The 21,886-nt window shown below is 37.9% G+C and overlaps 1 protein-coding gene across 1 annotated transcript in view; it reads left to right on the top strand.

The window, feature by feature from the left end:
• ntn2 (netrin 2) overlaps window positions 1-21,886 on the top strand; it is a 66,002-nt gene that overhangs the window by 36,566 nt on the left and 7,550 nt on the right. Inside the window, exons 3-5 of the mRNA XM_038301047.1 lie at window positions 9,050-9,238; window positions 17,651-17,800; window positions 20,669-20,722. Coding sequence (XP_038156975.1) covers window positions 9,050-9,238; window positions 17,651-17,800; window positions 20,669-20,722 — 393 coding nt within the window. The remainder of the gene's footprint in view (window positions 1-9,049; window positions 9,239-17,650; window positions 17,801-20,668; window positions 20,723-21,886) is intronic.

The raw sequence follows: 21,886 nt of genomic DNA, 5'->3' as shown, positions 1-21,886 counted from the left end.
ATGAAATTTGGGTGTTATTTTTATTTTGAGGATTTGGGGGGAAAGAAAGTTCCCATACCTGCATTCTTGCAACAAAACTAGCAGCAGTAGTGGAGTTTGGAGATGAAATCCAATTCTTAAATCTTTTTTGGTGCTCTAATTTATCCAGACGTTCTGCAATCAAACTTTTCCTCTTACTCCCAACTTGGAGGTCAGCTGCAAATTTAGCATGCCTTCCCTGGAAATGCCTTTCTAAATTACTATTTGACTTCTCATTACAAAGCAAACATGCAGGCAATCCTTCTTCATTGGTAATGAAAGCAAATGATTTGATCCATTCTTCTTAGAATCCTCTGTCCTCATCAGCCATTTTTCCTTTTTTATCCTTTTGGATCCATGGCCCGAAACGCACCCGCCGCTTTGTTTACAAAAACCACCTGCCTGGCACCGTGCCATGCTAAAACAGGTGACGCAGACTATGGCTCAAATCTTCTAAATGTATTGTTTAAATTAATTTATTATACAAAATTTTAAAGCATTGGAAAACATAATTATTTTTTTGTTTGACATCCTGCACACCATATCAAGGAGCCACATGCTTCTCTGGAGCAACGGGTTGCCGACACCAGTGTCCATCTGAACAAACAACCTCCTCTTATAAAAGATACCTTTTGTTCTTCACAAAACATTTCTTTTTAGTTCTTTTTATGTAAAAAAAAGAACTCAGCTTTAGTTGCAGTATCATGTTGGAATAGCTCTTTGTTTTTCTATCTCTTGTAGTGAACTTTGTCGCCAAAGATTGGTCAATATATTCATAAAGCATTGACTTTCTCTACCCTTTCTACCATGACCAGTCATTATTTATATAAAGATTAGGACATGCGACAGCTGTATTTACAGTGTTTCACTTCTTAAATTTAAAATTTTAAACTGGATTTTGTGTCTTAGCTGAATAGATCTTTAATCCTCCTTTTATTCCTTATTATTTCCTGAATGAACCACAAACTTGTGTCCATATTGTCTAAAATATGGACACAAGCCTTTTATATATGAGCTACCTTTGACATAATTTTAAACTCCTCCCTAGTAATAACCAGATACTCTTTATTTTCGTTGGCTTGTAATTAATATGATGTGGTTGTTTTTATCTTTTATTTTTATTTTTATATCTTGCCTTTCAAGGCTGATTAAGTAGAATATTACCTGATTGTAGAAAAATCTTTGGCTCATCTCAACAGTATTTGACATGAGTGTAAAGTAAGAGGAAAGATGGAAGTAATGGCATGTGAGAAGGCTGGGATAGGAATTAAGGGCTTTACCATAAAAACTATTAGAGCGAGTGTGGGGTTGAAATGTGGTGTTAAAAACTGGAAGCCAAAGACATGTCTAAGTTAACTTTAAGTGAGGAGAAAGTGGATGTAAAATGCGCCTGTTACAGAGTCCAGCTATCAATTTTAGTTCCTTTTTAGTATCTTTTCAATCCTGTTCATAGCTTGTTGTCTGCAGCTCATTAGAGCTAAAAGCCCCAGTATGTTTTGCATCTGTTCGAGATTCAGTTCATCATTTCTGTGGCTGCAGTCACCTGGTCCTGTCATTTTTGTGTGGTTACAACAACTCAAAGAGATCCCTGGTGTGCATATAAACGTGTGTGTCCGTGAGTGCATTAGTCTGTACTCCGGTCTGGCTTGGCTGTAATGAGGAGCTAATTAACCGGGTGTTCCCCTCGGTGCCCTGAGCAGGTGGCTGAAGCAGCCAGGTGGAACCCAGCCCAAACACACATACACATGCAGTTACACCACCTACACTAAAAAAAAAAAAAAAGAATACACACACACAGGGATACACACTCTGCATTGCAGTAGTTCACCTACTGTAGCAGAGTGTGTTTTGCCAGGCAGAGTAGAGCACCCGAGGGGGGCAGCAGCATGTCTGGACCATTGCCCAGGCCAAGAGGGGAAAGGTGGTGGTATGAGCCCTCCAATTTTCAAGGACCAATTTTAGCCATGGGATTTGGGCTTTGCACAGGCATCCAAAATCAATTGGCTGTGCTTACCGGCTTGGCTTTGGTGTTCAAGCTGGATGAAAAACGAGGTTAGATTTATCCCTGACACATGGAGAAGGGAAAGAGATGTGGTGCACTTCACAAACACACTTGCATTTATTTGTTGAGAGCCAGCTTTAAGGGCCAATTTGTCATAGTACACTAGACAGATGAGTGAGAGAATTTTTTCAGAGCAGGCACCTGGTAAAATAGCTGTAATGAAGGTGCTTTTCTCCAAGTTTTTATTCAACTACTTCAACTAATAAGAATCAACGGATAAGATAAAATGATATTATGTTTTTCATTATGACACTGGGGGAAGTTTTTCCTCCCAAACATTAGCATTTGGCAATGTCAGTTTAATGACAAGGTGGTGAAACGGTATTCTTCTCTAATATTTTCCAAGGGCTTCTTCCTCCTCTCTGTTCATCCCGTCCTTTATTTTTTTGTCTCAGCTTCCCTTCCATTTGCCAAGACTGTAGCTTGTGTTTGTTGTTAGATTTCCACGACAACGTGAGAAAAAAGCTTTACGCGTCTTTGAGCTGGACTAATAGCTGCTAACCAGCTTCCTACCATGAGAGATCAGAGAAATCTGTACCGTTTGCACTTGCCAAGGAATTTCTAAATATCTAGAAAAGTATGTTTTATTTTTTTCCTTGACAAATTGAATTTTTGTGCAATACCAAAGAAAAACACTTGTTTAAAATTTAAAAAATAGTGAATTAAACAGTAGTAGTTAATTGAGCAGTGAGTTACTATTAGTGTTTTTGCATCCATGCAATTATTAGTACAGTTTTTATAAACTCAGCGAACAATGTTAGTATAAAGGGATCAGATATATTTTATCTAATTTCTATCAGTGATTTCATAAAACTCTTCCTGGCAAATTTTAATTTAGCACAGAGCGTTTTTAAAAATATACATAACTTCAAAATATGTTCTGCTTTCTTTCTGCAGACATTAAAAATTTTCCTTCCTTATAAAGTGATAAGTAACAGGTTGTGGGACAGGTAGGTTTTTAAAACCACAAAATATTTTTTTAACAAGATTAATTGAAAATAAATATAAAACCTAAATATTTTACAAAAGAGAGCCATGATTTCACGATATGTTAGATTGTTAACTCATTCATTTATTACTGGATAAGAGCATTTCTTTCGATCAATAACTTGATACTTCATAAAAGATAAAATGGTCATAAAATAGGATTTGTAATCCTGCTTTTTAATCTTATATCCCAGCACAGCTACTATCCTTTATTATCGTAAGCTGTAAACAGATCTTCCTCTTTGAGTATGCCATTTTCCCCATAAACAAGGTCTATATATTCTTCTAGTACTTAAGCTCCGATACTCTATGTGTAAATTCAGCCTACATTAGTTTATATGCTTTGTCCATTTGTTGGCTAGTAGTTTTTTTTAACCAAATGTACATGTAGGCATCTGGAGATGTCTTTTAACCTTTCAATTTGTGACCAAAACCACTTTTTTAAACCGTATACTCAATATTATGTTTACTTTGAATATTCAATAAAACTTTGCTCAAGCAGTTGATATAACTTTGACACCAAACACCAGCAATCATATTGCTATCGAGCATTTTTGTATGATAGACATAACTGGATTCTTTAAAAGAAAGAAACAGAGCAGCTTTGTTTCTAATAAGCTCAGTCTTCTGTAGACATAACTTTGCAGAGAGCAGTTTGCTTTTTAAAAGAGTACTGCTTTCCCATTTCCCATTTCTTTATTTTAAAGGTCATAGCTCCAACCTTTTCATCCAAAGAATGGTGCAAAATAAAAAATATACGGTAGATACATATTAAAATACATGTAATTTTAAATCAGTTACAAGATCAACGTTGATATGAAGGAATTGAGATGGGAGCTTTGGCGTTGCCAGATTAAAGTAGATCTGTGATGGTGCTAAGAAATGGCGTCTCGTTGTTACATTTCTCACATTCGAGCAGATCAAAAAAGAAGCAAAACATCAGTCAAGTGTTTGTGTCGACTTGAGGAAGCAAATTACTCAGAAGCCGCAGTTTCTTTCCTTCTGGGTAAGTGAAATGTTTGCAAAACCTGGCAACGGTCTGGTGAACAGTACAGCTGAAGGCTGTAAAGAGCCAGGGATGTGAATAAGACACCTACTGGTAGTGAGGAGTTCTGTCGATCTCCTTCAAACATCTAACATTGAAGCCACAGCTTCCACATAAAGGGCTTTATTTTAAGCACCATATATATGAGCTTAAGCTCTAAATTACTCAGGTTCAGGTTTAAAGGTTTATTTTCATTCAACCATGAAGGTTGACCCTGAAAAGAAATGAGGCAGAATGTTGAGCAAATGTTTCGAATAGTTTTAAAAGAAAATGGTTTGTTGTGACATATTTTAACCCTTCTTAACTGTTGAAAGACGAATATTTATTGGCATTACTGTGTATATATTTACACTTTTTTTTTCTTAATTTATATTTTTTTCCCTACATTTTGATACAAACAGAAAATCAAACCATAACCGAACAACATTTAATAGTTAAAAGCCACATTAAAATTCTTTTTGAAAAATTAAGATACTTTTATAAACAGAACACTGCAAAAAAATTGAAATCTAAATGAGTCATTTTTTTTCAATAAGTATTGAAATGAGGAGGTAATTGAGACACTTTGCCAATGGAACAAGATAATTTACATTTAAAATATTATTATTTCAAGTGAATATTATCTAATTATCTTATTTTAAGACTAAAATACTCATTCCATTGGCAAATTATCTTATTTACCTACTCAAATTAATGATAAATACACTTAATTTGAGACATTTTTTTTTTTTACATAGTTTTTGCAGTGAATATACATAACCTGTATGGTAAACTCTGTAGAAAATGGCTCAAATATTCAGACCAACACACAGCCTAAACAGGTCATATATTTTAAAAAAACATATTCCATTATGGGTAGCATTTCTGCCTTGCAGCAAGAAGGTTGCGGGTTCGATTCCCAGCCTGGGGTCTTTCTTCATGGAGTTGCAGGTTCTCCCTGAGCATGCGTGGCTTCCTCCCACAGTCCAAGACTCTTAGGTTAATTGGCCTCTGGTTGTATGTCCTGTTTTTTCTGTGCTGTCCTGCGATGGACTGTCGCCTGTCCAGGGTGTATCCCATCTCTCGCCCGTATACACCTGGAGATAGGCACCAGTACCCCTTGAGATCCCACTTGGGAAAAAGTGTGTTTTTCTTAGTTTTAAATGTGTTGATGAGCACCAAGAGTTAGATTGGAAGGTCTCCTTTCCACCACCCTAATCTTTAACACCCTAGTTGGGCTGTTCGAAAATGCTATTATTTCTAGCCAGGAAAAGACATGTTGCTTACATAATTGGATCACTTTAAACCTTATTCTGTGTGATAATATGTTTTACTTTGCCTATACAGTAGAAATGGGGGATTCAGGGATTATAAAATGTCCTTTCATGTTTCAACTGGCATTGCTCCACTCAGCGCAGATCAAGCATAAAACCTGTTGATTCCAGAGGAGTTGTCCCAGTTGTTCTTAATTTACTGTGTTTGCACATAAAGGGTGGGGTTTTCAGTATTTAATGTGTTGAGCAGTTGAACTTGTTACTATTGAATCTAATATGGTTGAGTGGAGACCGGAGCAGGTTTGTGGGAGATGATGCGTGTGTGTGAGGGGCGGGGCGGGGGTGGCGGCACAAACACTCCAATACCAACCAATAAACATTCCAGGATCTTTGGGCAGCTGGAGCTCACATTGGGAGACGACTATGGAAACCACACAAACATTTTTCCTTACCATTTTCCTCAGCCAGCATACAGTAATGTGTCCTCTGACCTTCTCTTTTCCTGCCTCAGTTCCAATCACTAAGCTGCTCTTTCATCCCAAACACACTTTTTTTCATTCTCTGTGTCACAGTGGTGTTAAAGCCATCACCGCTGCACATGTTAAATCATTTAAAGGTTAATTTCAGTGAGATTTCATTACTTTCTCCACACGTGAACATATCCCCTCTTATGCCGGACTTTGTCGGCAGATCTTGTTGCACAGCAGTAAACTGAAAAGAATCCATGAGAAGGCCGTCAGTCCTTCAGCTGGGGGAGAAACAGCGATACAAAGCTTTCATGTTCCACCTACAAGGTGTTAATGGACGCAACTGCTCACAGCTGTGTGTGTGTTTGAGACGCTTAATCGTAACCACAGCTCCCAACCTGCATAACTTCAGTGATCCATCTGAGATGGTGTTTTCTTTGTCAACTTTCCTTCTGGGGAAATAAGAACGCGCATAAATGTTTCTCATGCAGATAGAAATAAGAAATCTGAAACCAGAATATATTAGTGACTTTGTTGATTTTCACTGTTCTTTGATTTTAATTGATAAAAAGAGATCCATTATTTAAAATGTGCCCATATTGAAGGTTCAATGCTTTGAACTCATTTCACAAACATTGTTTTCATATCCTAAAGGGAAATTCTCTCTTAGATCTACCTACTCGTCTACTCTGAACTGTTCTACTGGATCAAGGGGTCAGTTCTGCTCAAAGGTTCATCAAAGCAGACCAAAGAAACCCAAAATCCTGTCTCTACACAAACAGTGCTGCTTTGATATCAATTTATACATAAAACAGCACTTCATTATTAGAAGAATCCCATACAAGTTGGAGCACTACTAACCAGATGGAATAGAGAAAACAGTCTGGGAATGTGCCCCCTACCCTTAAAATTTTTTTCCCCCTTTCTAGAATCTGGAATAGGGAAAAGTGGGCCCCTTCCAAATGTATTGGGGGGCCAGGCCGCTGTCTTTGACTGTAAATGTGGTCCAGCACTTTCATAATTCCTTAAACCAGAAACTTTTTTTTCTTTACACATATTTAATATAGAAATAGTTCTTCAAACTTAACTCCTAGAGGCACGGCAGCTGCAACTGTTAATAGACCTTATAAGTGAGATGTCAAAACTCTTATTTCGAAGTAAAATATGTTGGTTTATTTATCACAAGTAAATAGAAATTATGTAGGTTGAAGACAAAATGGATCAAGATTAAATAAACAAACACTAAGACAGAGACTAAGATATGTATTCATATTTTTCTCCTTTAGCAAACATTGCTTTTAGATTGTCTGTGTCTGAAAAAAACTAATTTGTGTTGATTTGGCCAAATAGTTTTGGAAGATGCAATGATCATTAATTTATAGGTTTTATTGCTAAAGCCATCAGGCTTACAGCATAATCACAGATACTCATACTGTGAGATATAGATCAATTTTCCCAAAATGTGTCTTCTGCTTAATTTCAAACCCACCCAGTAGCAAGGTGAGTCTGCTTGCTTTTTGATTGCAGAGAAAGAATTGAATGGATCCAAAATGTGAACAATAAGCCAGTACCTGAGATAAGCAGATTGCCCTGAAACATAAAATGCAGTTTCTCAGTTTTTGCATCTATATTGATATTGTACTTAAACTCTCCGGTGAATTAGAGTACCTCAGCTATACCAGTGAAAGAATTTTAAAAAGAAATACTTAAAACAATACCATATTCTTATAATTATAAATTTAAGAAATTGAAATTTTTCAGAAAACAACTTCCGTTACCTACTATATGGCATTAAACTAGTGATAGTTTCCCCAATGCTATGTTTGCCATTGAACATTCAGACATTGTTTGCTGCAGGACTGATTACATAAATTCATAAAATAACTTACATTATTGTTTGATGATGACTACAACTTACAGTATGGGAAATGCATGTCAAAAGTGCTGAAATATGTCAGAAGGATAATTTAAATGCATACTGGATGCTTAATGCAAAACCGATAGCCAGACTTCAGATGTGGATGGGTTTATCTGAAGGGTTGAAGCTATAGATAGGATTTTAGGAGCATCATTGGGGTTGACAGTAAATTAAGTGTCTGTATCTATTCAGCCATGTCTTACTCCAGGGATGCGGTTTATACTCTGTTCATCCTAAAATATATGGATTAGTGAACGGATAAAAGATTAGATAAAAATATTCATCTGTTTCAGCTGTCCTGCTCCCACAGCCTACAGAGAAGTTAAAGGCAAACTATTTTCTGTCTTTACTTACTTATTTCCTCCCATTGTTATTTTGGTTTAGTTTCAGTTGTAGACATTCCTTTTTATTGAAATATGTTCCCTCGAGCAGCCTCCTTCCTGACTTAATGTAACTAATACCAGCTTTATTTGTGATCACCTTGTAATCCGCCCTCGCCTCACTTGTTGACATTTTTGGTCAAATGCACTACCATTGTTTACCTCTTTCTAATTTATCTGCGGGTAACTCTGAACCAGAACCCTTACAAACGGCCACTTTGAAGTTTTGGACAGAATTCAGGTCTGGCTCTGACTCTGATTTAAAGAATGGAGGGAGTAAATCAAATGCTTTCACACACAAGGGAATGGTGGGTTTCACAATTGACGGTTCAAACGCAAAGCCCACGTTGAGAGTGACTAGAGTTTATCAATAGTGTCATAGTTTGTGAATGCAGAGGAATCTGAGGAAAGAGTTACAGTAGAAGCCAAGGTGACATCAAGAAGTCATTTGTGGGAGAAAACTTGAAGTTCCATTTCCCATCTATCCTGCTAACTCGCTTCATTTGGAAGACACCTCCTTATCTGAACTGGACTCAGCTTTAATAGATCTTTGAAGTCTTTTCTCATCACTGATTCATGAAATTAACGTCTCTCCCACCAGAGATGGATATCTAATGGGCTGGGACAAGCTGAATTCATTAATTATGAAATGGAGAAAATGAGCTCTGCAAATAGAACTTTTGATGGATGATTTCTGGAAGAGCAGCCAGACTCTGAGCCACAATGTGGATTATAAACTGCTCAGTATTATCCTGCTTTACTGGAAAATGTTTCTCTGCTCTCATATGATGCACATAGAAGTACACATTTTTACAGGACCGCACATGTGGAAAAGTGTTAGATGTAGTGGAAGTTTTAATGCTTCTTCAGCTCATCTGCACACATGCATAAATAAAATCTTTTCTCCTGTCTTCTGCAGCATGCAACTGCAACCTCCATGCCCGCCGCTGTCGATTCAACATGGAGCTATACAAGCTATCTGGAAGAAAAAGTGGAGGAGTCTGCATGAACTGCCGTCACAATACAGCCGGACGCCACTGTCACTATTGCAAGGAGGGGTTTTACAGAGACATGGCTCGACCAATTACTCACAGACGTGCCTGCAAAGGTAACAACAAACAGAAAGCTGAATTTTCTTTTAGGAGTAAGATTCATGACATTTCTTTTAGAGTTTTAGGTAGGTTTCAGTGTTGGTTAAAGTCCTTATTCAGCTTCAGTTTTTCTAAAATGCTGGTAGCAATTTAAAACTTTTAATGTAAGGCTATAGGCACTGTAAGTGGTTTGCCCATTGTGACTTGTAGAGCTGCAACTAACCATTATTTTGGAAATCGTTTAATCTGTTGATTTTTTTTTTTCGCTTAATAGATTAATAATTGGATAACTAAAGGTTCCTTAAAGAAGCTTTTTATTAAAATAAACCAGGTGAGACTAAAACTTTTCCACTTGAGGAGTTCTGGATAGAGCATATTGGCAGAAGAAAAAATTTTTTGAATCTTAAATGCAACATATTTATGTTTTTTTTTTGTTTTGTTTTTTACAATTTTGATATAATTACTGCTCTAAATGGGTTGCTCTGTCAGCTGAAGGCATGGTTTAGAGCTTCAGTTAAAAATTAACCGATTACTAAATTAGTTGACGAATATTTCAATAATTTATTCATCAGGATATATCAGGATTATTTCCAATTAATTGTTTCAGCCAAAGTGCCTTGCTACTGATCTAGCTGAAAAAAAGGGCATCATCAGGAATAACAATTTATGTTTATTGATCTCCCATTTGAGAAATTTCCCTTTCCATTAAACCCATCCCCTTGGGGAGCAGTGGGCTGCCATTATGCATTCCGGAGGGGTGAGTTTCGAACCAACAACCTCCAAACTCTATGCCCTAACTAAAATAATTCATTTATAAATAGAAAAGCACATTTTTTTTGGCTCTGGCTGTTTTATACACAGAATTAATTATGTGTTTTGTTGAATTAAGGCTTTTCAGAGGAACACATACACCTCCATATTGCACATATGCGTCGGAACTTCAAGTGAAGCTTTGAGTTTTTACAGTTAAAGTTAAGATAAAAAAAAAATGCAAATGGAGGAGGAGAAATAAGAAAAAGTTTGAACAGCCCAACTCATTTTGCTTACACATACACAACCCTGTACCCGCTCTTGAGAAGGAACGCTTATTTAACGTGTGGAAGAGCAGGCAGAAACCCATTTCTCCTCGTACATGCTCTGTTTAAAAGTTATTGTTAGCATCGCTCATACAAGCTTACTTTCCAAAAGAAGATTTGCAATTTTTCCACTATGTCAGACTCACCACCGGTAAGTGAAAATGGGGAAGAGCACGTAGGACGGCCTTATGTAAACATATCACCAGAAGAATTGACAATTGGGAAGAATACTTATTTTCATGATCCACCCGGAAAAAGATCATCCTCCACTGTACCTTAAATGTAATCAGTTGACATAAACAAAACATTAAGAGATCATTAGGTCTGTATTACTACCGTAATCCAGTGTGATCGATGATGTTAACAAATGGCAACGTTAAGTTTTGTAAGTCACTATTCAAGTATTTTGTTGTTCATGTTCCTTTAAAACATTTGCCTTTAAGCGTTGTTTTATATATTTCAATACAAGTGGTAAAACAAAACGGCCAAATGAGATGTTCTAAACCTGTTAATACTCCTAATAATCATGTCAGCTCCGAAGAACTTTAAGAGGAGCAAGATGCTAAAGTGTAATGAAAAACATATGCAGCCATGGCAACTTACAATAAAAAAATAACAGCATGTCTGATTTGGCATGCTGTTACACTTAGAATTAAAATGATACTATGCCTAAAGCTTCCCTGGCTTTCCCATCAAATGTTCCCCCCCAATACCCCACACACCACATAATAGTATCTTTTCACCGCGGCATCTCTCGATGGAAAAAATGCATTTTACTAGTTCACATTTGTAGTGAATATATTTTTCAGCCAGATATTGGGCTGGAGACCTTGTAAAAATAACATTAGTTTCCTGTACTTTTTGCTCGGGAAAATGTTTAAATAAGAAGCTGAGAAGAACTGTTTTTTCCCCTGCCGGTCCTGGTGAAACAAACAAAAAAATCTCCTACAGCATAAGAAGATATCATTAGGTAGACTTTCCAACTCTAACGGGTTCTAAAGGTCTTTCGGTTGAAGTTTCACAGCCAAACTCTCTTGCTGACTTCAACAGACTTTTTCTCTGTCACAGATGCAAGCTGTAACCCAACACTGGAAGGTTAGATATGATGATAATAGGGCCCAGTTGTACAGGTCAGGACCACAGGGACTCGGAGCTATTCAATATATAAGGGTAGAAAGACCTAATAGCATTTTGGTTTACAAATAAAACTGAGATATAATATTGACTTCATCTTAAACTGCAACATTAAGAAAGAACTGCTACAACACATCTATGCATGCCTCAAGACTTGAATGCATTTGTTTCCATCATGGCTGCAGAGCTGAGAGAGATGTAAGTCAAAACATCTCTAAAGTTTTTTTGTCTGGCTCTGTCAGTGACTGATCAGAGCAATCCCCTGGCCTTCAAGGAGCCCCCCCCCATTTGTGTCAGCCCCTCTTTTCATCTCCAGCTCAACAGATGTTTCATAGCATTGCCGGCTCCTTGACTGCTGGCTTTCCTTGCCTTAAATCACTGCAAACCTTTGACACCTCTGAATTATCTCACTAAATTCATAATTCTATTTTAAAACTCACTATTCTCTGTTCTTTATGTCATGAATAAAGTTTAAGGTTTTGCTTAAGTTTCACACCTGCAAGTAGACATAAAAATGCAGGTGTTTTCTAAGGAAATGGAGTGGTCAGTAGAAAGACCCTATGGTCTGCTCCTGCTTCTGATTAAAATGAACTGAAAAAAGGGCAATAAATCTGCTTTTTTATGCTACATTCTCCTATAAAATTAATAAAATATCTTATATTAATTAGAATAATCTTCATCAGACAAGAGCTTGTTTGTACAAAAAACTGAGGGTTGTAATATTTCATACAATTTCAAAATAATTAAAAAGAAATAGTATTTCTCTTTTTCAGAAAAAGATATTTGCAAAGTTAGGGTCAGCGTTATGCATTCATAGGTTTTCTTTTGGTGCTTGGGTTTCTTCCAGACTCAGAGGAGATGTACTGTATCTTAGCTAGATAGTAATTTTTGCAGTGTTTGTCCGGTTTATTTCTGTCTGCCCTGTTGATTAACACCTGAGATGTCCATGGTGTACCCTGCCTCTCTCTCAGGGACTACTAGCAATGTGTTTTTAGCTTGTTTTCTCTTCTGAGCTCAGCCAGTCACCTGGCTCTTCTCCTGCAGTTCCTCCTCCTCAAATAAGTGTCCACCCCCTTTATATATCACTGAGAAAATAAGTCACACTGGAAGTGTCCACCCCCTTTATATATCACTGAGAAAATAAGTCACACTGGAAACCAGATTAATGCAATCAAAATTAAGTTTCGTTTTGCTGGACCAAGAAAGTCTACCATCAACATCCATGAAGCCAGTCTCTGACGTCCAATAATGCCTGTTAGTTAACCATGATGGGGATGTAAGTGTTCTCACAAAATATCGTACAGATAGTTCGGAAGTCTGCCTTTAGTGTTTAACCTTAGCCAGATTTATATGTGTAGTTCAATTTGAATTCTGTATAATATCCATTTGGATGGCTTCCTGTGGAAAGTTTTCAAAAAAGGGAGGGGCATTCAGTATAATTCTTCTTGAGCTGATTGGATAAATCACTAGCACCTGCCTCCCATTTGAGCTTTTAGCCAATCGCAGTAGCAGCTGTGATGTATAATAAATATACATATAAGTGTGTTTTATATTTAATTAGCATGCGTATGTGGGGTACCCTTCAACCAGAATAATTCCGACAGGTTTTTCTGGTACAGCTCGGATAAAAACATCCTTTTAAAGTTAAACAGCCATGACTCTGGGCTCCAATTACCAGCTGGTAATCGCCGAGGAGGGCCTTTTCATCATTGCCCTCAGGTTTTACAGCAGTAATGTCACTTGGTGGTCTATAAGAGTGTCTAAAGGAGACATGATTGTAATGACGGGCTCCTTCTGCATCTTTTTGAATTGTTTCACAACTAGCGGAGGTGACTGATAAACTAAACTCTTAACAAATCCTGTTGGGAGGACAGAGCAGACATCTTTCCCATCAACAAAAGGCACAAATCACATCTGTTTACTTAGAAGAAATAGAGAGTATTCCTACTAAAACATACTGAAAAGTGGAGTCTACAGGTACTTCCACCGGCGCAGCCATGTTTGTTTTGTTTCTGCCTGCTGCTTCTTGTCATCTCATTGCATCTCATTAGTTTGAAACATATCTTTATTTGAGGCAAATGTACCTCTTGGCCTCTGGCAAGATGTTTTTTTTTTTTTTCGGGAGTTGGTCAATTCACAAATCCAACAACAATTTATCTTGCTTTCAAGGCGTTTTAGCTACCCCTTTGATTAAAGAAAGGACATTTAGCCTTTGAACTAGAGTTTGCTTATTCTTCAAATGTGCTAAAGTGAAAATAAATAAATTTTTAGGTATTTTCATATCCCTGTATAAAATTAATTCATCAAAAGTGTGTTACAGTACCTTTTGACAGCTTTGTTTATAGATAATATGTCTGAAAAATGAGGTGCTTGTTAAAGAATGGGGTTTGTGCCATTATAGACAGTCGAAAAAAATATTTTGATTTTGGGTAATTTATTACTTAAAGGTATGTATTCCCTATGATTGAGGAAAAGGAATTACTGTTTTTAAACTAAACTGCTGTTTTGGGTCTCAAACTCTTTATCTGAGCTTTTATGGAAACACTTTCTGCTCTGACTTGTTTCATAGCCACCAGTCACAAACTTTTGACCACATTTGATCAATGTTTGAACTCACGGTTAAAAGGAGGAAGTCTAAAACAGAGTTTAACATAAGTTGATGCAAATAGGTGCAGACGTTGAGTATTTGACAGGACCATTTGCGAGGAGCCTGCGAGGCCTACCTCTGTTTGAACACAAGAAATAAAAAATTATTGTTTTGCTTATTTAGAAACTCTGAAATATGACTGAAAGGGTGTTCACCAAACTAGATGGAGATTGTTCCATATAACAAGTTAAATAAAACAAATCCTTTTTTAGTCCTTTATTCGTACGTAATCTTACTTTGCTTTTCCAGCTTTTCAAAGTGAATAATCTTTAAAGTTTATTTTACCTTATATCTCTTTTTCCTAAATATAATGAAACCTTATCAAGATATTTATCAAGCACATTTTCTCATAAACAAGATAAAAGAAAGTTATGTTACTTCAGGGAGCCTAGCATTAACAGTAGTGTTGCACCAATACCAATACCATTATGGGGCAGGGCCCCGATCCAGCAGTAAAATGGTGGTATCAGTATCGGCGAGTACCGACAAATAGGGCACCGATACCATTTTGAGAATTAAAGTTTCAACTATTGTCACCCATTTCAGGTAAAAAGTCCTACTGGATTCACTTTGTATTAGTCTTTTTCCTGCTTCACAAAGGTAGGCAGCAGCTTGACAAAGCCATGATGGCAATTATTTTACATCCAAGTAGTATGCAGTTCTTCATACATATAAACATCTATTTCAAACAGATGGTATCGGAATGGTACCGGTATCGGCCAATGTTGCACAGCCAGGTATCGTATGGGGGGCAAATAATGGCATAGGCGCAACACTAATTAACAGAGGTGTATTGTTTGATTCATGTTTGCCCAAACCCCTTTAATGTTACCAAAAACCTACAAACAAAAACTACAAACACCTCAAGCACAGATGGCTGAACCAACAGCAATCTGCTAAACTGCAGAAAGGCCACTTATAGGACCTGCCCTTCTTAGGCAGCGCCTCCTGTCACATCTGTATTTACACAGGCTTGAAAAGTCATCAACATCTGAGGTTGTTTTTAAAGCTCCTTAACTGGCTCTAGGCCATGCACATTAAAGTCCAGAGAGGAGGGAAGCTGGATCTGGAGAGTGACACCAGCAACCATCCCAACCCCCATCCAGATTCTGTCCCCCCGAACTCCAAGGGTATCTGGCACTGGTCACAGTTTACATAATAATGTAGACATTGACAGTAAACTAAGAAGTTTTACCACCAGCGCCTATTTAGAAGCAGGGTGAGTATGCCTAACATAACTCACATCTTGTTTATGCTGACCTGGTTGATACCCCTGTGCTGTTAGGGGATCGGTGTGAAAACAATGGGCTGTCAGTGCTTTGCTGCGTGTCTCAGCCGGCATGAGAGATCAACAGCAGGGGAATATCTTACAGATCAAATAACCTGCGTTTATACCTTATGGGTTCTGGACACATATTTTCATACACAGAGTAAACACGGTGTCCAAGGAGTTTGATGTTTTTGATTAGACATCCTACGTTACTTCTTGAAATATTTAGCTGCATCATCAGTTTTAATATTCACTGCTTGTTAATACTGGTTTTTAGCTCTAAAGACATACATTTTAGGAATGCCATACATTTCCAGCTGTTTTTTTGGGTTTAGTGGTTACAATAATCACTGGCAACAGGTTCAAATCTTACTGATGGATGAGGGCACATGTGTGGTTACAACAGACCAGGGTCAAGATCCTTCATGTGTTGTTGCTCACCTCACAAGTAACAAGTTGTCAAAGGTTATATTTTGTGGAACAGCCTGCATTTTTCTGAGGGAGGGCTTGAATACATTCTGAGGTTATGGATTTATAGCTTTAAATTGAACACAATCACTTTCACACCTGTGGCCTGATTAGCCTGCAAGGAAAAGGCACAAGTGTTTCTGAAGATCTGGGCTGCAGTTAATCTTTTTGTACCGTTTCCAGATGTACACAATCACCCCTGAGTGAAAGTCAACCATCAAAACCCCCCACTGGCCCCGTCAACAGATGGTATAGTCCTCTGCTATTGTTGTAGGGGCTTACAAAGAAATAAGAGGCACACAAATACAGTCACAGTTTTGTTAGGTGGTGAGAAGTAGCTTTGGCGTGTCAGTAGATGCCTTTCTCTACTAAGCCGTATCAGTCACTGTTTGATTACAGGGATTTCCCCCCCAAAAATGAAATTGTAGACAGTCATGCATTTTTTTTATTAATAATTGCATGAACAAAAAAGTCCCTGAAAATAAGAGGAAGGACAGTTCAGACTGTGTTTAATAAATATATTAGAATGGACAATGTAAAAAAAATAAAAAGTCACAGCAACAAAAAAAAGACCTGATTTAATGCTTTAGCATTTTTAGTTCTTAAACATAGTTTTCGATAATTCAACCATGAAATGAAATGTATGCTATTTGAATTTGATGTGATGGAATGAAACAAGTAGCTCATTGTTTCTCCAACAAAAGAAATCTGAAACGATAGTCACAAATTAAGTCCTTACTCATATGTAAGAATGAAGCAGTGAAAGTCTATACATGAAGCTAGTCAGGAATCTGTGATAAGTTTTGAAAATTTAAACTATCTATCCAATTTGATGGAGATAAGCTCTTTTCAGCAGCACTTTTAATCTCTGGATATTAAAAGCTGGTTGAGACTAATTAATTGACAGCTGTAATGACAACAAAAGGTTGTTCTACAAAGTATTTATTCTAGAAAGCTGAGCATAAATGCAATGCACCTTTTAGACTTTAATTTTTGAAGAAATTGCACTCTATTTGATGGCATTAGGCACAAGAATATAGTTGGATTCATTTTTTGTTTATTCGGCTGAGCACATGAGAGTCTGTGTTTTGACGATTCTAAGGCGAAATGTTTCTCATGTTTCTCTCACATCCTCTCCTTTTCTCGTTCTGATGAGTGGCTCTTTCCCTCTTCCTGTCATCCTCTCTGCTTTCTTGTAAATATCTGTCAAAGTGCTTCTGACCCACACCCTGGATCATGTATCTAACAACTTGTTGGTGCCAAAAAGTTTCCATTTGGATAAAGTAGCTTAAATGAATCACCCAGAACCGGCAAAACTATGAGAAGTCCTGCCAAAGCGAGGTGAGTGGAGCAGTGGTTGTTGCTTCTGGCATTTGCCATGCATTGACCGAGCTTTTGGGAAGTGATGAAATAACGCAGCACTTCTCACCAGACACTGTTTGGAAGAAGAAAAAAAAAGCAGAAAGGAGAGATGAGGGTGCATCATCGTGTTTGGGTTTCCCATCACTAATCTATTGAACAAATCACTCGCGCTCCCCTTTCATCGTCACTGTCAACACACAAAAAATATCCAAAGTCTTCCAGAATTTTAAGCAACCGAAAAGCAAAAGTTATCTAGACTGAAACAAAATAAAAATTAATAATTTATAAATACATTAAAACCTTCCTGCCTTTTGTTCTGTATGTTCGAAAACATTGAATTACTCCAATGTGAGCAGTTTAAACCCACATTTTTAGTCTAACCAAATGGTGTGTTTAGCTTTTGTTCTCTGTATTTCTTATATTAACACTCTCCCTCCTCCTTTACACCTGTTTTCAACACCTTTCCCCTCAGCTTGTGACTGCCACCCTGTGGGCGCCGCGGGAAAGACATGCAATCAAACCACCGGCCAGTGTCCTTGCAAGGACGGCGTCACTGGCATCACCTGCAACCGCTGCGCCAAAGGCTACCAGCAGAGCCGTTCACCAGTGGCCCCCTGTATCAGTAAGTAATCGATGCACCCTACAACACACCAATACTGGTAAAAACAGATGCTAAGCTCAAACATGCATTCTTCACGAATTAGTAATCTAATCAGATTTCCAGGGACTCTTCTTAAACCTGGTAGATATTGACTAAAACCACTGTGAGGAAATTGTTTTTTCAGAGATGACCGAAGTAGTTTTCACTTAATATAGTTTGTTTGAAATATATTAAGAAATAAAGAGAAGTGTGCTTGATTTCCAATGAGTCACTGGAAAGCTAGTATTCAGATCCATACAGGCTGTCACTGTTATTCCACTCTTGTATATACTCTATGTGCTGTTGATCTGGTGTTTAATTTCCTGTGACAAACGTGTGTGTGTGTCCATGTGGATTATAAATTCTACCAGTGGCCTGGCACAAGCAGGCATTTGTAAGTGAGGGTAACTCACCTCCACACTGAGTGCCACATTGCACTCTCACAGACTAGAGTCAAATCCTGCCATGCCTCCCAGCACCACAGCTAGTGCTGCTCTACAGTGACACATGGTGCCATGTCGGTACTCTCACATGCAGCTTTGGAGCAGATGGCAGTTGGTTATGAAGGAAAAGACAACTGTGGACATGGATGACCGACTACACATGGGTCTGGGTGACACCAAAGTGTCTTGTAAGAGGAAGAAAATTGCATTTATAAATTTCTTTTAAGGTTCTACTGCATAGAAAGTGCCATGCAGTGATGCGTATTACCCTTGAATTGTTTTTTTTTTGCAACCATTTTGTTTTGCATTGTAATTTTAAGTTAATAACCAAAAGAAAGTAGTCCACAGTAATGAACTGCAAGGAAAATGATTTGATGATATGAATTGTACTGAAGTTTCACAAAAGAAAATTACCAATTAAACCATATCGACATAAACACCAATCAGAATTGCACTTTGCTGTGAGGTGCAATTTGCATTTATATTAAGTCCCCCTGGCTAAGGAGCATTGGTAAAGCTGCTTGAAGTTTGTTTCAACCAGCTTTGCACAATCAAAGGCTAGAAGTTTTTGCCTAATTTTTCTTGTCAGAAAAGTTAAAGCTCAAATTAAATGGAGAGCCTCTCTGAGCATTAGTTTTAGGTCTTGCTACAGATTCTCAATTAGATTTGGTCCCAGACTAGGCCATTCTAACACATGGATTCGCTTTAATCTAAGACATTCCACTGTAACTCTGTCAGAATATGTAGGATTGTCCTCCACAATAAACCTCCGCCCTGTTCTCCGGTCTTCTGCGGCCTTGTACGGTTGGAACATGTCCTGGTTTTAGGTGCTTTCATCTTCACAGCTCTCCTGATCCTATGAAGGAGAATGCTGCCAACATCATCTTCCATTTTGCATCAATAAATCACAGGGAGTTGCATGACACCCAGGTTGATTCTCTTTACTAATATGGTTATTAAGTTGGCAACATAGTTATTAAATTGGTGGTATCAGAGAAAAGTCCAGATTTTCAAACATTTTTCCTGATTTTTATTTACAAAATGTTTTAATGCCATTAGTTTGTCTATTGTAAAAAATCCCGATACAATTCACTGCATTTTGTGACGTCTACATACCAAATATGAACAATTATCACAAAGTTTCATGTTCATTATCTGTAAAAAATCCTGCGATTAATATTTTTTACTGGCCTCTTGGTACTAATTTTAACCTCCTGAGGCGTCTGTTCTCCACGACAGAAGACAAGCCCATTAAGCAGCCAATTAGTATGATGGCAGCAGCCCATATCCAAATGATCCTTTCATCATCTGTCCATTTTCACAAGATGAGGCCACGAGGGCTCAGGGACTCGGAGTGGCTTCTAGCAGCTGCGCCTGCCGACACAAAGCCTCCATGCGCCCTTGTTTGTTTTGTTTGGCAGGGTGTCCATAATCGTCTTGAGACAACTGCTGCGTTTGCCTCAAATCAGCTTTCCAAGACTCGCCCCATCCCCACCTCCAACACACTCCCACTCGCTCGGCTGAAAACCCTCAACATCCAAATTTAATCAAAAGCAGATCCTCTGGGTGGATGCAAAGCCAGCGTTCCGGTAATTCTCTTTTACGGTAAAAGCGGATGACCCGTTGTTAGCATTAGCATTTGTATTGGAAAGTTGCATACAATTAGAGCAGAGGTCCATGAGGAATTCCTCGAGCCACTTTAAATGTGCAGCCAGCGGGCACATCAAGCGAGGGGGCTGCATCTGCCTCAAGACGATCCAAGCAAAATTGCACCCCTTGCCATCTGTCCATCTGTCTCCACGTGCTGGCGTGGATATTACACAGGAGTGTTAACCCAGCATCTGCTGGGGGGCATGAGACTAATCTGGCATAACTTTCTGTTTCTTTTTTTTTTCAGTGAGCCACAAAGAATCTTCCTCTCCCTTCAATAAGTGTTTTTTAATGCATTTTCTCTGCTTCACTGGATTGCTACTTGGAGTCAAATTACAGTCAATTTGATTTAACTCATAAAATCGGAACCAGTCGTTCATGTTTTTTGTCATTTATAGTTTGAACCCCACCCTATTAGTCTGTGCCAGGCTTAGCTCTACATCTTCCCACCAAAAAGTATCCCTGTCCGTCTGTCAGACTCAATTCAGGAAAGAAACATGTGTTTTCATTTACAAAGCTGACTTGCATTTGGCAGAATCCAACCCCAGTGTCTCTAATTATTGTCATCTTCTTCTACTGAACCTCTTGATTTGCTTTTTGTGTTTATATACATCTCCTCTAATAACCTTATGTATTTTGTTTCTGCAGCTATAAATGCTTACTTAGGTTCAAAACCCGATCCTTTTACGCTTCTTTGAAAGCTATGGGTTTCCATTTAACCAGTGAACTTAATTTGCATTACTTGTATGTGTTTCAGAAATCCCTGTGGTCAACCCCACAGCTGCGGTGAGCAGCACGGAGGAGCCAGCAGGTTAGTGTAGCCTCTCTGCACCTCACTCATAAGAACTGCCGCTTTACGAGAGTAACCGAAACATATTTCTCAACATTTCTAGACAGGAATTGTAAGGTGTGGAATAAATATTAATGCAGGGTGGGTCTGAATGTTTGAAGTTATGAGTGCAGAACGAGAGCATTGGGGAAGGCAGGATTTTTCCATTGTCTTAAAACTCTGTCTCCTTGGCACAGTTAAGTTAGCGGAGCCTTGCTCCGTAGCCAGTGGATTGGCTGCAGAGGTGATTAGTTACAGTATCGCAGCAAAATATGATGGAAGTTAGAATTCCGAGGTGGGAAAAAAGAGTTGGCAAATGAAATTGGGGAAATATGTTCAGTCACTCCTTTCAACTCTCCAACTTAGGCTTTGGTCAATTACCCTGTTCTTATTTTTCATGCAGCAGCTGTTTGCTTTAAATGGTGGTTGCAATTTGGAAATGTTGATTCATTAGGTGAATTAAAGCATATATCATCACTCAAAGCTGTAGATTCTGCCCCCCACTTTGTCAACTCTATTTGACACCAAAGCATTTTAAAAGCACCAGCTATTGTTTAACAGTTGTTTCAACAACATCGTACAAATCTTTAAATCCCAAACTGTCAGGTTTTACTTTTTAAGTTGGGTTCAACTTTTGATTTGTGTGTTCTTAACTTTCAAAAGCAACACTTTGAGAGTTAAGTATATTTTTAATGATTAGATACCTTGGCTTAAGTTAAAGGTTAACCTTGGAAATGCAAACAGTGGACAGATTTTTATATAACTCATAAAAGCATAAAATACAGGGAAAAAATATCGCATTAAAGAGAACATTAAATAGTTATTGATTTCCCCATTCCTACAGTTTGTGGCGAGGTTAGATGATGGAAAACCTTCATCTGTTACCTAGCAATAAAATAATATAATTATTAATGGTAAAATACAAATCCATCTTTCATCTTTGCTCCTTTAGATGCATGTATCCATGTAGTCAGTGTCCCATTTAATATGATCTACTGATGGCAGAATATTCTAGGCTATAAACTTAGTATATATAAACTTGTTCCAATTTCTGAAGAAATATAAAAATGCGTTGGTACGACTGGCTCTTCAGATAACTGGATTCATTCATACCTCTTAAAGGTATACGGAAGGAATTTTGAAAAG

Source organism: Cyprinodon tularosa, unplaced genomic scaffold (genome assembly GCF_016077235.1).
Source record: "Cyprinodon tularosa strain WSP-4 unplaced genomic scaffold, ASM1607723v1 ctg46, whole genome shotgun sequence".
NCBI lineage: Eukaryota > Metazoa > Chordata > Actinopteri > Cyprinodontiformes > Cyprinodontidae > Cyprinodon > Cyprinodon tularosa.
This window is presented reverse-complemented; position numbering and strand designations above follow the sequence as displayed.